Source organism: Mytilinidion resinicola, assembly GCF_010093595.1.
Source record: "Mytilinidion resinicola strain CBS 304.34 unplaced genomic scaffold BDZ99scaffold_8, whole genome shotgun sequence".
NCBI classification, from domain to species: domain Eukaryota; kingdom Fungi; phylum Ascomycota; class Dothideomycetes; order Mytilinidiales; family Mytilinidiaceae; genus Mytilinidion; species Mytilinidion resinicola.
The window spans coordinates 973,827-995,273 of NW_022985444.1; the positions used below are offsets into that span (position 1 = coordinate 973,827).

Consider the following 21,447-nt stretch of genomic DNA (forward strand, 5'->3'; position numbering starts at 1 on the left):
AGAGAAGGCCCGCAGGCTTTGGTCGGGGTGACGTCCTTCTGCATCGATTGATTGAGAGAGCTTCCAAGTTTTATTTTGTAGGAGATAGCTCCATCGCGTCTTCTAATCGTGAGCCTCATCTATCTTGAACCTGCCATTTCAACCGTTTATCACCGCATCATAGCTCTTCAATTCCCGACATCTCCGCAATGATAATGTCACGTGACGTATGCCAACTCAATCACATCCGCCCAACCCTATCTTCCATTGCACCTCCCATCCTCTCACCCCTCTTACAACCCCTCCTCCCACTCCCATTACGAGGTCTCCACAATCGGCGCACTCGCCTCCTGATTCATAACAATCGCCAGCCCCGCCGCGGCCCCAATCGGCATGCTCAACCACCAATACCCCAGCACCAGCTCATACCAATCGATCCACACGGTACCCGTGAAGAACAGCGCGCCCAGGACCGTAGCGAAGGAGACGGAGAGCACGACGGCTGGCGACGCCGTCTGCATCAATGGCAGGTCGAACAGCCATGCCCCCACGATGCCGGCGCCGAGCAGCCCGATCAGCGTGCCGAAGGAGAGGATGTAGTGCAGCGTGCTGGACTCGGAGGTGAGGGTTGGGAGGGGGAAGCTGGGGTCGGTGACGGCGGCGATGGTGGTGGAGAGTTTGTGGTCTTCAGTGTTGGTGTTCTTTTCGGAGAGGGTGTGGGCGTCCATTCGGTCGGGATTGTGGTCCATTTTGAAGGAGTTGTAGGGGGTTTGGTTTGAGCCTAAGATTTATAGTGGTTTGGAGGATGGTGTGCGGGTGCTGCTGACGAGTGATGTTGAGAGAGGGAGTCGTGAAGTAAGGGTAACCTTGAAAATGTCCAGGAGACGCGACCGTGGAAAGTTGGTAAATATCCAATGACGTATGGGTTTGCGCTTACTGCTTTGTTGGATCGCCTAGCACTAAGGTTCTTTGAGTGTTCGGGTGCGCGCAGTAGTGCAGGCGCTTGGATAGTGTTTAGATCGGCACGTGCCAGTCACGTGAACAGCAGACGGGGTTTGTGCATAGCTAAAATGCGGGGAATTTGATTTGTTGACACTGTTATTGCGCCATTTGATATCTTTCGAGAGGTCTTCGCCGCCCTATAACAGAAGTATAAGGCTGGTATCTTGACAGGCTTAATTCTCTACTAGGCCACCTTAGGCGGCGGCACAAGGCTAATCTTGACAAGTGGTGCAATACTTGTTCTTCAAGAAAATCTAGAGGCTTCTTCGCACTCCGCCTTCGTTGCTGCCATTTGATAGAAAAGAAAGTCACCCCGACCAAAGCCTACTAGCCTGCCGTAGTCACTACGAGAACGAAGACAAATCTGAATCATCATCTTGCTCGAGAATGAAATCATTGAAAGTACACCTATCTACACTCGTGTGATAGCCAACAGTTCTCCCATCAAGGAGTCATCCTAACCCATGATACCCAACTAGTATGAGATCGCCTACAGCTCTCCCATCAAAAAGTCAAACCCTGACCCACGATTCTCACTGCTCAGCCATTTCCCCGCCTTCTCAGCCTTCCACACCCTCATCTGCGTACTCGTTTCCTTGTAGCATGCTTCCACTACCCTAGGCTCTTCGTACGTCCCGTCTTCTCTAGTCCTATGCCCATGCCATTGGCACCAATCCCCCAGAATCAACTCTCTCGCCCTCCCAGCATCCTCCACAACGAAGTCCCTCTCCGACCAAGCCTTCTCCGCTCGCGCCTTATTGAGAACATTGATCGTATGCGAGAATCGCGGGCTAAGCTTCGCCCACGTGGCGAAAGAAATCCCTGGCATGAAGTTCAGCACCATAGCCACCGCGAACGCCACCAGCGGGTCTTGGTAATGCAGTCCATTCTCGATGCTCGCGAGTGTGCTCTCGGTTATAACCCACCCGTTCTTGAAGCGGTAGAGGAAGCTGTTCATGACGTCCCGGTGCAGCCTAACTACCTCGAATTTGATGGCGAATGTGTAGAGGCCTAGGAGGTCGTTCATGCTTTTGCTGTCGTCGCGGTCGCTGTCCCATAAAGGTGCGTCGAGGCGGAGTTGGGAAGTGTACAGCCATCCGAGGAAAAGGCCCCATGTGCGCACGGTGGTGTCGATGGCGATCTCCGTGGTGTTGGGGTCGGAGATCAAGGCGTGGAATCTGGGAGAGCACGGCGCGAGGAGGGACTTCTTGAGCGAGGAGGTGTAGGTGTAGTTGATGTTGGTGAAGTGGGGCGACGGGTCGAGGACGAGGACGCGAATCTTGGGGTCGATGTCCGGCATTTCGCTGGAGGTTGGTCAGCGATGTAACCTGAGAGAGAAGGAGGAAGATGGAGACATCACCGACGGGGGGCTGTACGAGGTTTCGCTCATAGTGACAGTTTCGGGGGTGGGTGGAGAGACGGCGGAGATGAAGTGACAGAGTTCACTGGCGCTACCACAGGCGAGAGTTAAGGTGACAAAGTATGAGCACCAGGGAAAACATCAAGTGACTAACGTATGTTGGAAAGTGCCATGAACAAACTGGAAAAGTCAAATGAAGAAAAGCAATCTGTCGCAACCCGCAACTTTCCAGCGACCTGCTCACCCCGAGCTCGAAGCTCCAAAATCGCCTTCTATATCTTAACTCCAACACATTTAGACCGCAGTCTCCCAGATCCCTAATACGTCGAAACTAACGTCCCTAACCTCCCCCCATCAACCACGACAACGCTCCCGTTCGTGTACGCCCCAGCCCTCGAAGCCAGAAACAGCACTGCTCCCGCAATATCCCCCACCTGTCCCGCGCGCCCATGCGGAATAAAACTCGGATCAAACGACCCCGGCCCACTCGGCCCTCCCAAAGTATTGATAAAAGAGCCGGAAAGGTCGCTCGGAAACACGCCCGGCGCCAGGACATTACAACGAATCTTATACGGCACCAAACTGGTGGCCATCATCTTCATCAGGTGCGTGACCGCCGCTTTGGACGTGTTGTACGCAAAGCTGGCGCCCTTTAGTCTGGAGAAGCCCCCGATGCTGCCTACGACAATGACTTGGCTGCGGTAGTCAGCGCCGAGATTTTGCTTTGCGTTCGCGGCATCAAGAAGGCCTAGGAAGGCGAGGACGGTGTAGTACACGCCTGCGGTGTTAACAGCATACGTGTTGGTGAACTCTTCCATGGGGGTTCTGAGGGCGTGCGCGCGGTACTCTGCCAGTGAAGGCGGTGGTTGGCCTTCGGCGGGCTTGAGCGGGCGGGGGCCCATGATGCCCGCGTTTGCGACCACGAGGTTGACGAAGCCGGATTCTTTTTCTACACGGGCGGCCATGGCGAGGAGGGCATCAAGAGACGTAATGTCGCCTTGGAGGGGGATGATGACGTCGGGGTTCGTAGATTTGGCGGCGGCTTCGAGGACCTCGAGGCGGCGGCCGATTATGTAGACTTTGGAGGCGCCGTTGGCAGTGAGGGCTTTAGCGATCATGAGGCCGATTCCTGATAAAGTTTTAGATGATAGATGCTTTACTGGGGTGATGAGAGGCGAATGAAATGACCGACCTGTTCCTCCTCCAGTCACGACTGCTACCATGCCATTGACATTGAAGAGATTTGCGGCTGAAAGATCGTTAGAGTCCATACTTTTCTACGTGATTCAACGTCCAGTATCAACGAAACCACCAGTGTAGGTGGTTAACAAGCTGAGGGTTGAGAATATTGTCTTAGTTATGGTCTTCGGCTCCACTTCTCCGCAGGTGGGGTTACGATGTGCGATCATGGTTGCTAAAAGTTTTGTTGGATTACGCTGTGTCACATATAACCTCACTCGACGGTTTTTGTTACATCAATCTTTCTTCATTGAGAATCTTCGAGGCATGGATGATCAATTCGTGGGTCGAACTTGCTGCAAAACATCCGTCCAACAGTATTTCCCCAATATTACCTTTGTTACCAATGCTACACCAATAAGTGCAATACGGTAAAACGCATCTGTTGAAGGGAAATTCGAGCCCTTTGATACTCCCATCAAACTTCCAAGGCCTACATCATACCCCACACCTCTACCGCATTCCGTAAAGGCGGCTCATAAAGGCTCCGAATTAATTTGAGCTCTCCGAGTAGCCTTCGTACACTGGCTTATTCCATGCACAGGGGACGCCTGATACCTCGTCCTAGTTGATCTCAATAGGAGCCGTCAGAGTCGAGTCATCGTGTTCTCCATTGGCTGCTTTCTGGTTGCTGTCCGTCACTTGCTGGCTCTCGTCCAAGGCAGCTCCGCTCTTTGCATTCTGCTGGGGGGTCTCTTCTTCGGAGAACGATAGTTGGGTCTGTCCAAGAGTGCTAGGCTTGCTCGTTCGGCGAGGTCCGTAAGTGACGGCACTCCAACTATGTCCTTTCTTCTTCTTCGCGGCGCCTTGGGATCCAGTCTTCTTAGACGCAGGTGCCGTGGCCACCGTCTCGGCCAATCCACCTCCAGCCATACGATCGCCACTCTCAGCCGTCTTCCCTCCCTTCCCAATAGCTGGTATCAAAGGTATGGCAGGAGCGAGAGGTCCTCCAGTGTTTAGATGAAAGATTTGTTCGGTGGTGTATGAGGCGTGAGTCTGGGCCAGAAGGATGAAATTCTCGGTTGCTTTGAAGTCGTGGCCCGACATCATATGATACTTCATACCATTCGCTCCTTTAAGGAAACCAATACCGGTTGTAGGGGCGTTGCAACCGCACTCTGGGCATCTAAGGTCGACCCTTAAGGTGGTAATACACATGTTAGCGGGGTTTCATAAAGAAGAGGGGTTTTAAGACAGATACTAGATCCTCTGGTGTTGGTTGTCCTTGAGTGCCACTCAAATCGCGATTAAGACACCATTTTACCTTGAGTCCGTGTTTAAAGCGACTGAACCGGGTGCTCAAACGCGACTTGAGTGGGTGTTCAAACGCGACATGAGTCATGTTTCAACACAGCTCCCGGAACAGTGACACCAGAGTACTCTGGTATGTATATTAGGACCTTACGTACCATTCTCCTCCGTTCTGCTCTCCGTACTTGAGGACAACTGTTGGCCATTTCTTAGAGTCATGGACGAAATCTTTGATGGTAGGCTTCTCAGCGGCCAGTCGGGGAATAGGCGCTTGGGTTTGGACGGTTTCGTGAACGTCCGGAAGCACACCGGCCGTCATTGACGTGACTGTGTGGCGACCTTTGCTAGTGTTCGATCGCTTCTGAGGGATGTATGGCGACTCATGCTCTTGGTCGACAACAGTCCTCAGTCGTTTACGAGAAGCTGTCGTAGAAGTGGCAAAAGGGTTATCCGGCGTGAAAGGAGACGCGGTAGGAGGAGTGCCTGGAGACGCGGCGAGAGGATCGCCACGCGTCTTCCAGCTTGTACTGCTCGCCGGGTTCTGGTTCGCAGCGGCTGCAGAGTGGAGGTTGCTCAGATGACCAGACGCTGGAGCAGGACCTGCTTTGGCTTTTCCACGAGCCGCTGAGGTTCGGCGATGTTTTCTGACTGACTTCGAGGCTGTTGCTTTCGTGAAGGTCTCTTGCGCCGAGCTCCGGCCTGCTGGGGTGGTGTCCAGTTTGGGATTGAACTTGGTGAATATGGTCATACGTTGCTGACGAATGGCCTTGAGTACAATCATTAGCGTATTGTTGCGATGGAACACGGTAGCTGAGCGAGGTATTTTGCGTCGCATGTGTATGAGAAACACAGGACTGAAACTCCCGCCTAGACGACTATCGCCACCTGACAGCAGAAGCGAGTCGCTTACCAATTCCTCATTGGCGACGTCTATAGATCGATGCTCAAGTCGCTGTTGTTGAGCGTACAGAGCTTGAGTCTTCTCTTCCAGTGGTTGAATCTGCTTGACCACCAATTCCTGCTCTCTCTGAATGTCGAGCCTCTCGTCGCTCAGGCGGCGGAGCTCTTGGTCGAGCCGGCGCAGCTCGTCACTGCCGCTCATGATGGCGTTGTGTGGTGCAGCGCTCAAGTGGTATGCAGACTGATGGTGTTGTGTGGTTGAGTGGTTGAAAGGTTGTGGAGAGTGAGGCGGAGGTGGTGAGGAAGAAGTGTTCCCCGCCAATGAAACGCGTCATGCGAAGGTTTGCTGACCTCGAAAGTGAGTCGGCCCCAGAGCCCGCCGCCAGTCAACGGAGGAGCTAAATACATCAATCACAATATTATACCAGTGTCAGAATCTCTTGCATGCCGTGGAGAGACAAAAGAGAGGAAGGCCAAGAGCAAAGCCAGAAAAAGAGACCATCTGGTACCAAAATTAAGAAAAGCTGAGCCAAGAGAGTCCTAACGCACAGTCAATGCAACAGACTACCTAGGTAAGCGCCAACGTGTTGATGAGATGCGGCGTTCTTGAAAAGGCGCCCTTACACGTCTATAATAGTATGTGTTCACGACTTCACGAAGCTCGACTGAGTCGCTGTACACAGGGAGGTACAGATCAAGGTACACATTTACCAACTTGAAATCTAGAAGAAAATTGGGCTTGAGAATATGTTCCGATTCCCAAGAAAGAATACACGGGATCACATCTTCGGTGCGTGCATCCTTACATGGTTTCCGATAGTTTGCCCCGTTCTTTCCTTAACGTATTTTCCGGCTTCATCATTCTAGTTGTACCATATACTTGAGCTTCATTTTCCAGCTTCCACACACTTTAGCGCCTCTCTGGCAATTCTTGTCTTCTATAATCATCGTCTGTCCTCATGGAGGCATCCCGGGGTCATCATCTCACTGTCACTCCATTGCTACGGGTACCAGTTGACAAGCTCGGTAGGCGCAACTTAGATATTGGTAGACAACATCACTGCATCAGGTTTCTACGCAGTGATCTGTTTACACGATGTAATAGGAGCCTGGAGAGGGGCAGTTGTCATCGGAGAACGAGGGTTGATGAGGTGAGGTCGGGATGAAGACTGGGAACTCCACCCCGCCTTGCTCGAGCCACTCAGCGATCCAGGCGTCCGGGAATTAACATTCCCTGCCGGTCAGGTCCGAATACTTCGTAGGGGACTCCAAGATCAAACATCGCGCCTACACGCCAAGCTAGGTGCATCAGAGCTTGAAAGAACGGAATGGCTTAGAGAAAACACACCCAGCAGCTGTCCTCTCTTCTCCAACACTAGAACCGACTCTCATAGACACCCAAGCATTCAGACTTCCCGCGATATTTTCATCTACGGCTACGACTGTACATCAAACGCCCCGTCCTCATGATCATTATCCGTATTATACAGTTCCATCACATAGGCCTCCGACCCGAGCTCCCAATCTCCTATCATCTGTGTACTTATAGCCACCGGATTTCCACTCGCACGATAGCACAGCTCGATGATATTCTCCGTGGCATCCCAGCTATCACAACATCAGCTCATTCTTTCCCCCCGAGGTTTTGGATGCTTACCAGTTTGCATATTGCCCGGTCGTGTCGCTGACCTGAAGCGCAAGCATTTGCGACGATCCTATCGGCATGTACATGATGCAAGCAGTCCTAGCACCCAGAGTGTCGAATTGGTCATTGCAAGCGCCGTTTCCGCAGACGCTTTGGCGGATGTCCCAGGTGTATTCGACGAGGGGATGTGGGCCGGAGTGGTCGCCGTAGCAGTCTGCTGCCCAAGTCGTGGGAAAAACAAGAAGGAATTGGATTAGCAGCGTTGCCACGAGGATTCGAATAGGTCGGAAGCCTCCGCAGTGGTTATGAATAGTCATGATTGATGAAATCGCTCCTGAATTGGCCTGAAGCTGAGCATGAATCAACCGAGCAGTCTTCGAAAAGAGCAGCGACGCCTTCAAATGCTCTCCGGAATCCAGCCTGATAGCTCCTATTCTCGGAATATGTCCGCTTTTTACTAGTAAGTAGTCCCGCGAGGTGCACTAAAGCTTCCTTCATTTGAACTTTTCCATGCCTAGTCTTCTTTATTTAGGAGCCCGCATGTTGACCGGAAAACATTCGGTCTCTATAGGTGCGTCGTATCTTGGCGTGCATATACGGCCCCCATTTTCGCCCTACCCTGCCCAAGACCTGCATCAAGAGCCGAGCTGCGCCCCAAAGATCTACCCCAGCGTGACCTGCTCTGCGTCTATGGCTGCTTTTTGAGCCGCATGATGAACTGTAATCGGAGTATTTCGCCGGATCTGGAACAGCTTTGTGGCCTGATTCGCTAGTATATGCAGATTGAAATCCATCGGCCGTCGTCGCCTGCGCTATTTTGGTATTCTCCTACTAACGAGTCAGTAAGATAGATATGCGGCTCTTGCAGGTCCTCACGCAAAACAGCAGAACAGTCTCAAAGAATTTTCAGCCTTACTGGTCAAATCGAATGATAGATCAGGAGGCCGACTCGAGCTCACTGGAACCTAGCATAACATACTAAAGGACCCCGAACTGCTCCAAGCGAAGATTCTCGAAGCTCTGTTTTCAAGCGCCCGGACCCTACATTAGCTGTGAGGCTCCAGGTTGGGCTGCGGTTTGCAGGTAATTTGCAACCCAGGAAGTACCTCAGACAGCGTCTACGAGCGGTCAACATAGACACCCGCCGGTTCCCAATCAAGCCACCCAAGTCTCACGAACCAGAACTGCGGCTCATTTAAGGCGTTTCAATCACAGTCGAGCGGCCGAGGTGTGGAGTCAAAGCTATACTAAAAAGTCCGCGATTTTTGTCCTTGTCAATTCAACTCATTTCAAAGACCTGATAATGGGTCCCGGATCAATGTTATTACTTGCCATTTCGCTATTTCATATGATCATCCAATGTTCAGCCGGTGCGATACAGATAGATGGAACCTGTGGCGCGGGTCGACAACGCCTCATCGACTTGGCACTGAATGATGTGCAGCGATACGCAAGAGCAGCTTCTGGAACTGTGGATGTAAGTATCTCATCCGTCTCTTCCGTCAGAGTAATGTATTGGAGAGCTAATCATGTTTCTGGTAGCCAAACAATAGATGGTACAAAGCCTGGTTCGGTAGTCCATCCAGCCCAAACATGGGAGACTCCGACATCTTGAACCTATACGACAACCTCTGGATAACGACCAACTATCCATTTGATCATTTACCATTCACCGTCACCATTCGGTGTGATGGCGACGACAATCCGTTGTCGGTTTGTGGAAGCCGCACTACGTACGTTTGATAGCCCTTCTCATTCTTTACCAATTTGCCGCCCCATAAATGCCGAAATTCTCACAAAATTGCTGACTCTTGACTGAAGCAAGGCGCAGGTCATATACCAATCCCACACAATCTTTCTTTGCGAGCTCTTCTGGCGTGAACCGACCCGATTTCTAATAAATCTAAGCCCGCCCTCGCCTCACATGCAGTCAGAGAGCCTTGACTATTTCGTGACCTACGGCCAGCTTTTGCTACACGAACTGATGCATATCCAAGATCCATGTCAGTGGCCCACTACATTGTTTGAACCCTTGGCTTGAGAATTCTGACGAGTTCCGACTCTAGATATTCAAGATAAGAAAGGCGGCCAGGCATATGGGCACGCGGCGACGCTTCAGTACGCGTTAGACAGCGCGAATGGCGCGCGTCAAAACGCGGATAATTATGCTTTTTTCGCGAGTGTGGCATATTGGGCTTCGAAGGGGTATAGAAATTGGAGTACGAACCCTAATTGTTTGACGTGCGGGGGTGGGGAGCTTAGATAGTTCGCTGAAAGTCTCCGGGAGACATAAGGAGAGGTATGAGATTCTGGGACTCGGTTCCAAGCTTTTATTCTATTTTTGAAGTGAATTGTTACTCCTCTGACAGCTGCTAGGGCGCATTACAACACTAAGACACTCGTTTGCCACCCAATTTCATTGAGCATCGTGAAAAGCGTGAACTTAGACTTGAAGCCAATTGTAATGCCTGGCATTTATGACTTCGAAGGCCCTGAGTCAGTTTGGTTTCTACCCCACCCCGACCTTGCCATTCTGCGTCAGCAATAGGTGATGTACAACTACTTGCAACTTTTATTTCGCATTTTCTCTTTAGCATGACTGTTACCTCGGAATAGCAAGCTGTCAGGCGGGGATTCATATCTTCCCCGCTCTAGAGCACCCTCCTACTACTTCTTCAAGCTGAAGTTGGATATTGGAACCCACGCAGTACCTTCCACGATTTTGAATAAATTGAAACAGCCGTATGTAATGTAAGCCATCTACCCGAATTAAATGTAGATGTACTAATCTTTTGGAGATAGGTGCGGTAAAGCTATTTTCATGATGATTGCTGCGAAAAATACTATTGTCCCATCCTCCACTGGCAAAATGAACGGCAAACTTAAAGTCAGCAATGGCAGTACTCATAAGCCTGCACCTAAGACCGACGGCATGTCTAAAGAAAACAAATCATCTCAGGCAGCGGCTTGCTGATATAGGATTCTTAGTCTCCGTCTCCTTCATTCCACCAAACCTCGGTGCCAACGTCACGAGCAAGCGCTTCCAGAATCGAACGATGGTTCAGTGGGCGGTTCTTACAACCATCAGCTTAACTATATTCCATCAGACTATAGTTCCCGTCTCGTCTCGGGTTAAAGCGGCTGCTGTAGGATTCATCTTCCCCGGCGCCGGATTCATCGCGTGTGCCAATATCACTGGGGCCATTGCTTTCCTTGTCACCTGGGCATTGCTACCGGCAGCAATGTTTGCCGTTAGTAGTCGCTGTTTCTGATACTCTGCCTTCGAACAGTAGTGCTAAATCTCGCAGTGGTTCGGAGCCGGAGGGTTCTTGTTCCCAATACTTGTCTGGACGCTCAGCGCAGTTGGCGCCTACTTCGCCGCGGGCCAAAGCGTTTTTGAGTACAGCGACAGACTTTCCGTAGTGCTTCTTGGAGCACTCGTATTCTATTTCAGACACAAGAATGCAATCGAACAGAAAGAAGGCGAAGAGAAGCGTATCAAGCGAAACGAGTACCTTCCGACGGTAGTCGAAGAGATCCATACCACCGCAATCCCGGCACCGCCAGACCCGGACCGAGAGCTGACTTTGGATGAACTTCGGGACGTCCAATATGCCATTGACCAAGCGCGTCTTGATATCGGTGATTGGTCCAACCACACCTACATTGACCAGTTCCAAACCGCCGCACTTCGCTATCAACTCTACGACATGATATACAACCTAGGCACCTACCAAGGGATATACACTCCGAATTTCCACGGGTACTTGAGCGAAGGTATCCGAAACGTGATTGCCAAATCCTTGACGAAGCCTGTTATGGGGTTCTGGAAGTGGGAGTCCCTTTGGGGGAAATTCACGACCGACTACGATCCCGTGATTAGGGACAATATTATGGTTACCGGCTTCCTCCAACAAGCTGTGATGCTCTACACCGCCAACACTAGAGACATGCAATATACCAAACCTGGCAGCCTAAAGTTCGATGTCACCGATAAAACCTCCTACCACCACGACGTTCATTCGGTAGACAAAGCGCTAGTCGACCAGTGGAACAGCAACCCGTACTGCCTATTCCCCTGCGAGCCGAACTGGATCTATACGCCTTGCAACTTCATGGGCATGACTGGGCAGGTGATTTACGATCGTGTTTTTGGTACGAAGCATGCTGAAGACATCAAACCGCGGTTCCTAGAGTCCCTCATGTCGAACTTCGCCGATAAGTCCGGAAGCATCCTCCCTATTCGCTCAGCCATAACCGGCTTCACGATCCCCGGGCTGACTGGTGCACTAATCGATCTTACCAACGGCGTCATCACCCGCGGCTACCTTCCTCAGCTGGCTGAACAGTCGTATGCGCTCTTCAAAGGCGAATGTCTCCGCTATGATGAAGTCACCAAGGAACTCAGTTTCGTTGGGCTGAGTGGAGCGGATAACTTGGACACTGGAAACTATGAGACCGGGACGCACGCTATCTATCCTCACGTCGCGTATGTTGCTGCGGAGTTCGGGGATGAGAAGATTCGAGTCGCGGCCCTGAAGTACATTGATGATCATGTTGGGCTTGAGACGACGAGCACAGGTGCTAGACGAGCGAAGCTGGGTTCGTTCTTTTATAACATGGCCAGATTAAAGGGCACTTTGCTTCGTTGCAACGATTGGCTGAATCTGACTCGAGAGGCATGTGCATTTTAGCTTCTTTTGACGCCGACGTCGCTGACAATTGCTCTCCAGGGCCCGTCCAAAACGACCCTCGCTGGTCCTATACTATCTGAGGTCCCGTATCCCGGAGTCTTAGTCGCAAAAGCTCGTTCGCACACTGGAAAAGATCTCGAGCTTGTCCTTTACCCGTCTGCTGCTGCAGGCGACTTCACCTTGGGGATCAGTCGCTTGGAGCCGGGCCGAAAGTATACCTATGACGAGAAGGAAGTTACTGCAGACTCCTCTGGCAACATTCGCATCTCGGCTCAGGTTGATGGGAGAACATTGGTTAATCTGACGCCTGCGTGATTACTACAGTGCTAGGTCAAAAGTTTGGGCACTTCGGACATCTGCTCCGGGTTTCCAGACATCCTTTTAATATTCTACATACAACATGAATATCGATGCAGTGAGAATAGGCCTACCGTTTGACCAGCTGAAGACATGCTGGTTGGGGTACTCCTTACAGTAGTAAGAAGTGAGCAAAAGTGAAGCCCAACCAGCGAGATATCCGCGTGCCTAAACTTATGACCTAACACTGTATTAAACCAATTTAAGCAAATTATTCGATCATTTCTATATTGCCCTTTTTCCTACTCGCTGAAGTGCTATTAACCCCTCGTTCTGCGCCATGCCTTTTCCCTAAATCAACTTCACCCCCACTCCCGCCTGCGTATACGGATAAAGGATCGCCTCAATCGTCCTCCTCTCGCTGCTCCCCTCATCGCCTATCCAAAACGCCCGGAACGGCTGCGTCGCGACCTGCAACTGAATCAAGTTGACATCCACCTCCCCATATGCCGTGATACTCGCATAGCCAGGACTGTAGTTCACGACCTGCGAGAGCTCAAAGAGCTGAGCCGTGGCGTTCGCGCCGTTGCAGGGCTGGAATGAGAATGTCGCGTTCTGGGTGGCGTCGGTGGTTGAGAACGTCAGGCAGCGCTTAGAGTGCGTGATCTGGGTGGTTGTGATGTAATTTATGTAGCAGCCGCCTGCGGAAGGGGTATGTTAGCTTTGGTTGCAGACTTTTAAGTATTTATTCGGATGTAGGCAAGATCAGACGCGTATTTGGGCATGCTTTGGTACGGGAGGGTCAAGTGTCTGGAGAAGTGTCACTTGCAACGCAATAGCCAAGTGCAACGTCTCCTCGCACTTTTGAACTTCTTGGGATAGACCAAGAGTTACCCAAACGGAGTGGCTGGCACGTGATATTACCCGGAAGTATACTCCAGTGTTAGAAAGAAAAGAAGGGCAGACGTACCATGAGTACAGCTTGACTGGGTTGTAAAAGTACAATTCGTAAGGGTGAAGGGCGCACTCTTGTTGTGATGGGATGGGCTGACAATCTTCCAAGGACTGCTGGCAGTTGCGTTCGCCGGGAAAGTGACGTTTTGAAAGGGGTTGCCGGAGGGGCCGTTGCCATTGTCGTAAAAAGAGATGTGATAGGATTTTGCGGTCGAGTTCTTAGCTACGAATGTCGAGCAAATGTTCGACGCGTTAGATGCGGCTTCGGCAGTGCTACTGAGGACTGGTAGAAGAAAGAGGATGGCACGGCTAAAGTACTTCATCTTGAGGACTGTTTTGAGGATTCTGAGGGTACACTTCCGAGATCATGAGAAGAAAGGAACGGCTGAGGTTTCGAGGAAATTACTCAGCTTTTATCCGGCTGGGACCCCGTGGTACAGCAGGGATGATACCTTCTTCATTATCGCGGAGCGGGACGTGCCTCTGTCGATCGTGGTGATCAGTAATGGGTGCACGACCTCCCGTCTCACGATCTGCAGGAACATTTTCTAGATTTGGTTGATAGTCGGCATGAATTTCGCTTGCAGTTGACGAAAAGGAAATCATCTTCGGGGCAAGTGTACCAGTGCCGAAATTCCCGTACCTATTCTTACGTTCTTTGTACAGCTCATCAGTAATACAATCTTGTAAACCAATTGCTTCGAGCTGGTTTTTGTCTCTACTCTTGACAGTTGAGTCGACAATGTCGTTGTCAAAAGACGTTACCGTACCAAGATATAGGTTTTGGTACTCCCTGCAGCTGCTTGGATACCCCGATAAGCTTTCAAAACTCCAAGTGCGATGTAAAGGCCAACGCAGTAGAATTCAGACCACCCTTTAACCATGCTAATACCTGCAAGCTAAGGAACTCCTTACAGTGGTGTCGAGCAAGCAAGAGCTTGGTCGCGGCGGTGAGATATCCGTGTCCATATTTCGCGCGTTCGGGCCGACAACCTGAAGACTCAAGGAGCTGAAGTACCACAAAAAGCTCTAATAGCACGTCGTGCCACTTGCATGGTCATAAAGTAATGAAATTACATCTCACCATCGACATTCACTTAAGTGGCACAAGATCTCACCATCCAAAGAGCACAATAACAACGATTAAGTTTTGGAGAATACCGAAGCATAGGCTCGCTTGAATTCGGCAAGAAAAGTGACCTCTCTACCAACCCTTTCCATCCCATCCTGGTGCCGGTTTAGTACCTAATCCAAACGCTGCCTTGATATGGCGCTGACGGCCGCGTCCTGGCCGGCCCGAGATCTGATGTGTACTCAATGCTAGAGCGTCACCAATTACTACTAGCAAGCGTCCTCCTGGTGGTCCGGTTGTCCCTTCATTCGTGACCCAAATGACGGGTTCATCCTTCCGGAACGAGAATTTCCTTGTATCTTCCCACTTCGGAGTATGCTCTGCACTTTTCACCGAATCTATATCTCCCATCAGTGTCTCAGGCCCTTGATTGCGCAATCGCCTTGAGTACATGAGCTTTGGCTTTCGAGCTTCCTCCAATAGAGGGCGAAAGAAATATGCAAGCTTTGCATCAAATTTGTCGAGCGCTGCAGCACTCTCTTTCGCTTCCTCTTCTCGGCCGTTCACAAGCTTCCCTAAGGTGTCAGCTTCCTGCGTATGGGAAGGTCTCTCCTGATCTGCTTTCGGGTTATCTCGTTCATTTCCCAGTCTCTAATGCAAGTCTCTAGGATCCGTATCTCTTCAGCGGACGCTCTGTCTTCCACAATGTTGATTTGCGCTCGTACGTTTTTGAGTTCGCCTTTGATCCTAATTTTGTCAATCTTAACTTCCTCCATGGGTTCAATCAGGTAGAGCTTCTTTCCATCCATGGGCCCATTTCGCCTCCAAATGACCGTGTCACCAGCGATGTCAGCAACAACGATATCCGTCTGGAAATCTTTTAGCACTGCGCATTGTATTTCGGGGTTTCTCATCATAACGCGCACGCTGGAATGGATGTTTTGTCCAATCAAGGTACCGGAGAACACGGTGGCATAACGGTCGAGTTTCGTGTTCTCGATTGTGGGGATTCCCCTTGGAACGTGGGCATCAAAGTCTCGTCAACTTGCCCCCAAGAAGCGGAATATGCCTTTCATGGAATTTGAAATTTTGCCTGATAGCCAAATCATTAGCAAGGCGCTTCAAAAAAGCAAAAGACAAGATGCCTGCATGGAACACTATACAGTACTAGGTCAGAAGTCTGCACACACAGATTCAACACTGCTCGGTTCCGATCTTGCTCACTCGATACCACTGTGAGGAGTGCTCTAGTCAGTAAGTAGCTAGTCAGTCAAGAGGCAGTATAATTTGCACTGCTGTCACTTCCCGAAAAGACATTTAATGAAGGAAATATAAGTATAAGACATACCTATCGAAGCATCATGCGTTCCTTCCAAAGGATGACTTCTGAGATCAATAAGTCTAGGATCGCGTTGAAGTTCAAAGTTGAAGTTCTTATGGAAGTCCAAGTAATCAAGGCTCAACAGCTTCTTTAGACCTTGGTCTGAAATACCCAATTTCGTATGTTCCCGTAGTTGAGCAACCATTCATATCAAGGAAATATTTGCAAAGGTCATGTTCTTGTTGCCTCCACCCACGTCACTGTGGGCTCCAAGAAACTAACACTGTCTCAGCGTGGTTTTTTCCGGCGGATTGACCCAGAGTAGAGGTTTGAAGTTCTTTCGTTCCTCATTCAAAGCCAGAGCGTGAAAAACATTGTTGAGAGTATGCGGAATGCTTGCTTCCACAAACTCTAATGCGTTGTGAGTGATACTCGGTAGCGGCAAGGGTAAGGGAAGGCCAATTGCTGCGACGGTATCCCAGACCGCACATGCTTCAATGCTTATCGGTCGTCGCAGGAGCTCGCGGTTTTCCAGAACCGTCAAAAAGGATTCGAACCAGGCCTTGCGCCCGGCATCGGCAGTCTTCGACGAGCCGTTCAGATTTGTCCAGTTCTCGTACAGTGCGTGCAAATGGACGAGATCTTCCTTGGTCAAGAGCCCAATGTCATTGACGAGAGCGAGGATGCAACGAACGGTGTACGCCCCGCGTGAAAAGCCAACGAGATAAATCTCGTCCTCTGGGTTGCCGACGTTTAGGCATATGAAGGAGTAGACGTTCCGCACTATGAACTCGAGTCCTACAGTCACAAATTAGTCCAAAAGTCCGCAGCATACATAGCTTTGTAGGCGCACCTATGCCTATCGAAGCATCGACGGCATTAATATGCTTCCATGTCCCAGATCCAATGCCAGTGTGGTAATACACGATTTGCGCAACTCCATCCGGAGCTACATCTTCGATACATCTCGAGAGGCGCGACACGTTCGTCAACGGACTATCCGTACTGACGCTACTATTCCAGGTCCCATCGCAACAGATGATCAGGCGCTTCTTCGGCTGCAGTCGATTCGCCATGTTGCAAAGTCTGAGGAGAAGGAGAGGGAGCGGGTGAGGAGTTGCGTTGCAGCCTTGCGCAGCAGCTAAGAGGCATATAAGCGCCCAGATGGTAACCGCCGTCAGCTAGACCCTTTGTCGTGGTACACGTCCACAGGCGTTATAGAAATATACTACCAAGCAAAACGGAATTCTAAGTTATGGCCTTCAACAGGCTGAGAAACTAAAAGTTATTCATAGTACAGTTGCTAGAACTGCTCGCTGCTCCACTTCGCTGCTGGACCTATCAAGATATCCCTCCTCAGCCTCAGCGGGTAAGAAGCCGGGCAGAGCTGCAGACAGCGTCTCAAGAGACGAGTCCTGCAATTGCCCTGCATCGTCCGAGATCGGGTTGTGGTGGCCCAGGAGAGGCAAAAAGGCTGACGAGGAAGTTCAGCCGCGTCAACAGGCGTTCCAATGATTGAACTGACGCCGTTGATCTGCTGCCGAAGCCCGACGTGTGAAACGAATAGTAACGCCACGTTGCGACTGACGAAGATACGAATGCAAAGCAGCTCGATAACTTCGGTCTAAAAAGAAGAACGAATGAAAGAAATGGCGTCGATGTCGTGCCAGTAGAGATCAACCCCTCTCTTGTCGATCAGCTCGATCATGAAAATCAAGTGAGACTTCCTGCTTTGTAGATCAATACAGGAGACGTTCGCGGCAGATTGGAAGACGAGCATCATGATCTGAGATGGGGGACATCGTCACGACCGCGATGAGGATTCGACGCGGTGGTCGGTGCGGTGACCTGGGTGGCAGGGTGGCAGGGTAGGCAGAGGCGCTCTGCCAAGCAAGGACCTCAGCCCTTCTCCACGTTATGTAGGCATCAACATCCTCATGACCTTCTACTTTTGTGCGAACTGTCATGGTAGACTCGCGACATGTTGTGCGACAAGTGTACTGACATCCACTTCAAGCGGATTGAAGACTGCGACGTAATCCGAAAAGAGCCAGATCGGCTGAAGGGAAGCGACTCTATCGACATATTTCATTGCTTATTCTATTTCCATCACAAGAACAGACATGATTTGGAAAGATCTGCCGACCGAGGCTGCCACTTCTGTGGTATGCTTTGGGGTAGACTACTCGGACAGGATGGCCGTCATGGTCTGATTTCTAAGTATCGCTTTGCTCGCGGCGAGGTGATTCTGCGCCGGTCTATTGTAGAGAAGTGGATTGACGATAAGTCTGGCACTGGGCTACACGATTGGAATAAAGGCGACTGGATCTACATTCAATGCGAGGACCAAAACTTCACAACTACGAGCTCCGAAGCGTATTCAGGTATGTGCCAGATTGAGCTTCTGTCGGGATGCTACTTAACCTCTCACTCACTATTTCAGGCGCAGTAGCCGCAATGCTCGAGGCTTTAACGTCTTGCAAGGATATAGAGTCCTTAGGTCGAGCGATGAGAGGTACCCCGGCGCTTTTGGACGACCCTGAGCTTCAAAAGATCAACTCGGACCTTGTCCCATCGCGAGACCCAAGCATCTATTCACCTTGGCTTGATCTATCGACCGCGTCACCAGCTAGTATGGCACTTGCATCCATTTGGCTACGAAACTGCCTCGAAAACCACTTACCGTGCAATAATGCCCAGGGCGAGACTACATTACCACGGCGCATTATCGACATCACCTCTCCCCAGCACCCGTTTCTTGATGACGGGAATGATAGGAAGGGCGAGTATCTGACATTGAGCTACAAGTGGGGAGAAAGTCACCGATACGTGACGACGACGGAGACCGAGAGTAAACACCGAAAGGAAATACCGCTGAAAGACCTTCCTTGGACGTTCAAGGAAGCCATACACGTGGCTCATAGTCTTGGATTCCGTTGGATTTGGATAGATGCCCTTTGCATCCTTCAAGACTCTACGGAAGACCAGCTCCGGGAGATAGGGCTCATGGACCAGATATTCCGTTGGTCTACCTTAACACTTTATGCAGCTGCTGGTAACAATGCGGATGCCGGACTATCAGTAAATCGAGATCCTAGATGCGTCAAACCATGCTCCCTACCTTTGAAGACGACACTCGACGGCAAGACAGCCTCGGGGGAAAGCTACATCATGCTCGATGGTGTCAACGTCAGTGGACCGCTGTTTGAACGTGGATGGGTCTTACAAGAAGAAGTCCTCGCATCTCGAGGGCTTATATTCGGAGAGCGCGAACTAGCCTGGCGCTGCCTCTGCGGATTCTCTACTGAGAGTCGTCCAAATTACAAGCACCGAGTGGACAGATGGCAAGACCTAGGGCATAATCAATACGACAAGTGGCGGTCATATTCCTCGGGATTAGACGGATTTGACACGCTTCGAATGTGGCTCTATGAGAAAGATCCAGTTCCGGACCGGACACCATGGCAACGAGATAATCAATTTGATCACTGGTACACCTTGGTAAAAGAATACAGCCGGCGATCTCTTACATACTCTTCAGATGTCCTTCCAGCTCTTTCTGGCCTCGCTAATGCCTTGGCAAAAAAGCATGGCTGCACCTACGTGGCAGGTCTGTGGAAAGAAGACCTGCAAATTGGTTTGATTTGGTATGTGACAGGCAGGCCTTACCACTATCGGCAGCTACTAAAGGATCGTCCTGACGACTGGAACATAAATCTTCCGTCATGGTCTTGGGCCTCACAATGGGGTAAGGCCATCAGCTTCCGAAATTGGCAGAACAACAATACCCAGATTGTACCGGAGGGCATGAAAGTATACAGCGGCTTACAGCCCATCAGCCCATCCCAAGAAGTAAAAGCCGATGCAACGAACAGCCTGATAGTGACTGCTCGTGTTAGGACCGTAGTTGTCTACCAGACGACAAGCGTTGAGCATAACGACCGAGAAGATGCATGTTGGATCGCAGGCATCAAGGATCCAGTTTCTGGAGACAAAATTGGCCATATAGCGTTGGACTCGGACCCTTCTCAAGTGCCGATGCGACTAGTCTACTGTCTCCTTTGCACTGCCCGAGAGAAATACGGCGAGTGGCATCTCACTGGTCTTGGGCTAGTTCCAACGGACGAATCTTATGAGGAGTTTACTAGAGTTGGCCTTGCTTTCGTAAGGAAAAAGGGCTGGTTCGGCGAGTTGGACAGGTTGACCGATGAAGATTGGGGTTCTCCGAGGTCTAGGGACAGCAGGTATCTGAGAACAGTCCGCATAGTCTAAATGTGTTCGTCTTTTCAACATCTCAATTTGCGACTTTTGAGTAGATACAGTACTAGGGCATAAGACTAGGCTCCTGGACTTGTCACTGCTTAGCTCCAATCTTGCTTACTCGACACCACTGTGAAGGGTGGCCCAGCTATTCAGTAGCCAGTCAGTCAAGAGGCAGTAATACAGCTTTAAAAATCTCTGGGCGTACCCCAAGCCTTGGATTTATGACTGCTTGGCTTCGATCTTGCTCAGTCGACACCACTGTGAGAGGTGGCCCAGCTATTTGGTAGCCAGTCAGTCAAGAGGTAGTCTAATCCAAACTGCCTTAAAACTGACGTCTTGCCTAGATTTTAGAAAGCCCACGGGGGTACCCCAAGCAGTGGCAAAAAAGTGTACACAGACTTAAAGTCTGTCTCTATATCAACCTCTGCCATCACTCCCCCTTCACCATCTCCCGCCACTCCCCCTCCAGCATCCCAAACTCCACCTCATCCCACCACTCCCCCTCATACCACAAACACTCCCTTCGCCTCCCCTCCTCCTTGAACCCTAGTCGCGCATACAACCGCACTGCCCCCTCGTTAAACCCAAACGCCCCAATCCCAATCCGATGCAACCCCGCCGTCTGGAACCCCCACTTCAGCGCCCACCGAATCGCCTCGCTGCCGTAGCCTTTGCCCTGGTGCGCCGCGACGATGTCGACGCTGATCATGCTATTGCGGTGGTGGACGACGTGGAGAGGCGAGGCCTCGAGGGAGATGACGCCGATGGGAGGTGTTGATGAGGATCCTGGCGAGGGCGCAAGACAAATGATGACGCCGAGCATGCACTCATCCAGCAGGTGCTTCTTCCACCGCTTCGTAGCGGCCATGCTCTCCGGGACGTGGAGGCTGGCGGAGGAGTTTGCATAAGCGCGTGCGTCGGATTGGATGGAGTGTAGAAAAACGTCGTAGTCTTCGATCGCGTGGTAGTGGAGGCGCTTGCTTTGGAAGGGGTGGGGGCGAGCCATCTTTCTTCTTTCTCTAAGCTGCTAGGATTCAGGTCTTGAAATGGTGTTGAGATGCATTGATGTAAATGTGGACGTTAGACTATACTTATATAGCGCATGATGGGTAGCTGGGATGTGCAAACTAACTCCCGGAGGATTATGTTTGAGTCATCGCACTAGGCCTTGCTAGGTAGGTGTTGAAGGAATTCCTCGTACACCATGATACCGCTGCGTAAAGGCTTCAACACTCCATCAGAAAATTCGAAAAGGAAGAAAACTCATCGTAAGAAGCTCTATTTCTGAACAAACCCGCTTCTCTTTTCGTAACCTACCTTGGCAGTGAAGACGCCCCTGGACCAATTAGGAGTTTACATGCATGATGTTAAGAATCCAGGAGTCCAAACCATGCCTACGTCAATGAAGATCCGATTCAGGCATAGAAACTGAACACAAACACCTAGCAAACGTATATTTGATTCCAGAGG

At 50.8% G+C, this 21,447-nt stretch overlaps 10 protein-coding genes across 10 annotated transcripts; 2 read left to right on the forward strand and 8 right to left on the reverse strand.

The window, feature by feature from the left end:
* Positions 1-296: 296 nt before the first annotated feature.
* BDZ99DRAFT_475780 (uncharacterized protein) lies at positions 297-728 on the reverse strand (the record flags this gene model as incomplete). The annotated part of the gene is made up of 1 exon (XM_033722017.1): positions 297-728. One exon carries the CDS (start codon positions 726-728, stop codon positions 297-299), a length of 432 nt encoding a protein of 143 aa, XP_033577874.1.
* Positions 729-1,388: 660 nt separating this feature from the next.
* On the reverse strand, positions 1,389-2,292 carry BDZ99DRAFT_462203 (uncharacterized protein). Its single transcript, XM_033719796.1, has one exon. The coding sequence runs from the start codon at positions 2,279-2,281 to the stop codon at positions 1,472-1,474; it is 810 nt and encodes a 269-aa protein (XP_033577875.1). The 5' UTR covers positions 2,282-2,292; the 3' UTR covers positions 1,389-1,471.
* A 149-nt stretch (positions 2,293-2,441) lies between these two features.
* Positions 2,442-3,664, reverse strand: BDZ99DRAFT_441550 (NAD(P)-binding protein). The gene is made up of 2 exons (XM_033717773.1): positions 3,534-3,664; positions 2,442-3,470 (listed from the first exon to the last, which is right to left on the reverse strand). The coding sequence occupies exons 1-2, from the start codon at positions 3,610-3,612 to the stop codon at positions 2,659-2,661; spliced, it is 891 nt and encodes a 296-aa protein (XP_033577876.1). The 5' UTR covers positions 3,613-3,664; the 3' UTR covers positions 2,442-2,658.
* A 111-nt stretch (positions 3,665-3,775) lies between these two features.
* On the reverse strand, positions 3,776-5,235 carry BDZ99DRAFT_462205 (uncharacterized protein). The gene is made up of 2 exons (XM_033719797.1): positions 4,990-5,235; positions 3,776-4,718 (listed from the first exon to the last, which is right to left on the reverse strand). Exons 1-2 carry the CDS (start codon positions 5,148-5,150, stop codon positions 4,145-4,147), a joined length of 735 nt encoding a protein of 244 aa, XP_033577877.1. The 5' UTR covers positions 5,151-5,235; the 3' UTR covers positions 3,776-4,144.
* A 1,788-nt stretch (positions 5,236-7,023) lies between these two features.
* BDZ99DRAFT_497842 (uncharacterized protein) lies at positions 7,024-7,693 on the reverse strand (the record flags this gene model as incomplete). The annotated part of the gene is made up of 2 exons (XM_033723546.1): positions 7,024-7,339; positions 7,389-7,693. The coding sequence occupies 2 exons, from the start codon at positions 7,691-7,693 to the stop codon at positions 7,168-7,170; spliced, it is 477 nt and encodes a 158-aa protein (XP_033577878.1). The 3' UTR covers positions 7,024-7,167.
* A 986-nt stretch (positions 7,694-8,679) lies between these two features.
* BDZ99DRAFT_519591 (uncharacterized protein) lies at positions 8,680-12,385 on the forward strand (the record flags this gene model as incomplete). Its single annotated transcript, XM_033725429.1, has 7 exons — positions 8,680-8,853; positions 8,919-9,109; positions 9,198-9,379; positions 9,443-9,595; positions 10,365-10,627; positions 10,685-11,932; positions 12,110-12,385. The coding sequence occupies 7 exons, from the start codon at positions 8,680-8,682 to the stop codon at positions 12,383-12,385; spliced, it is 2,487 nt and encodes an 828-aa protein (XP_033577879.1).
* A 223-nt stretch (positions 12,386-12,608) lies between these two features.
* BDZ99DRAFT_497844 (uncharacterized protein) lies at positions 12,609-13,696 on the reverse strand. Its single transcript, XM_033723547.1, has 2 exons — positions 13,338-13,696; positions 12,609-13,068 (listed from the first exon to the last, which is right to left on the reverse strand). The coding sequence occupies exons 1-2, from the start codon at positions 13,642-13,644 to the stop codon at positions 12,719-12,721; spliced, it is 657 nt and encodes a 218-aa protein (XP_033577880.1). The 5' UTR covers positions 13,645-13,696; the 3' UTR covers positions 12,609-12,718.
* Positions 13,697-15,600: 1,904 nt separating this feature from the next.
* Positions 15,601-16,929, reverse strand: BDZ99DRAFT_291009 (uncharacterized protein). Its single transcript, XM_033714096.1, has 3 exons — positions 16,568-16,929; positions 15,742-16,512; positions 15,601-15,640 (listed from the first exon to the last, which is right to left on the reverse strand). Exons 1-2 carry the CDS (start codon positions 16,788-16,790, stop codon positions 15,992-15,994), a joined length of 744 nt encoding a protein of 247 aa, XP_033577881.1. The 5' UTR covers positions 16,791-16,929; the 3' UTR covers positions 15,601-15,640; positions 15,742-15,991.
* A 766-nt stretch (positions 16,930-17,695) lies between these two features.
* On the forward strand, positions 17,696-20,207 carry BDZ99DRAFT_561524 (HET-domain-containing protein; the record flags this gene model as incomplete). Its single annotated transcript, XM_033727326.1, has 2 exons — positions 17,696-18,098; positions 18,158-20,207. The coding sequence occupies 2 exons, from the start codon at positions 17,696-17,698 to the stop codon at positions 19,984-19,986; spliced, it is 2,232 nt and encodes a 743-aa protein (XP_033577882.1). The 3' UTR covers positions 19,987-20,207.
* Positions 20,208-20,407: 200 nt separating this feature from the next.
* BDZ99DRAFT_570210 (GNAT family acetyltransferase) lies at positions 20,408-21,033 on the reverse strand (the record flags this gene model as incomplete). The annotated part of the gene is made up of 1 exon (XM_033727964.1): positions 20,408-21,033. The coding sequence occupies exon 1, from the start codon at positions 20,981-20,983 to the stop codon at positions 20,408-20,410; it is 576 nt and encodes a 191-aa protein (XP_033577883.1). The 5' UTR covers positions 20,984-21,033.
* Positions 21,034-21,447: the final 414 nt, after the last annotated feature.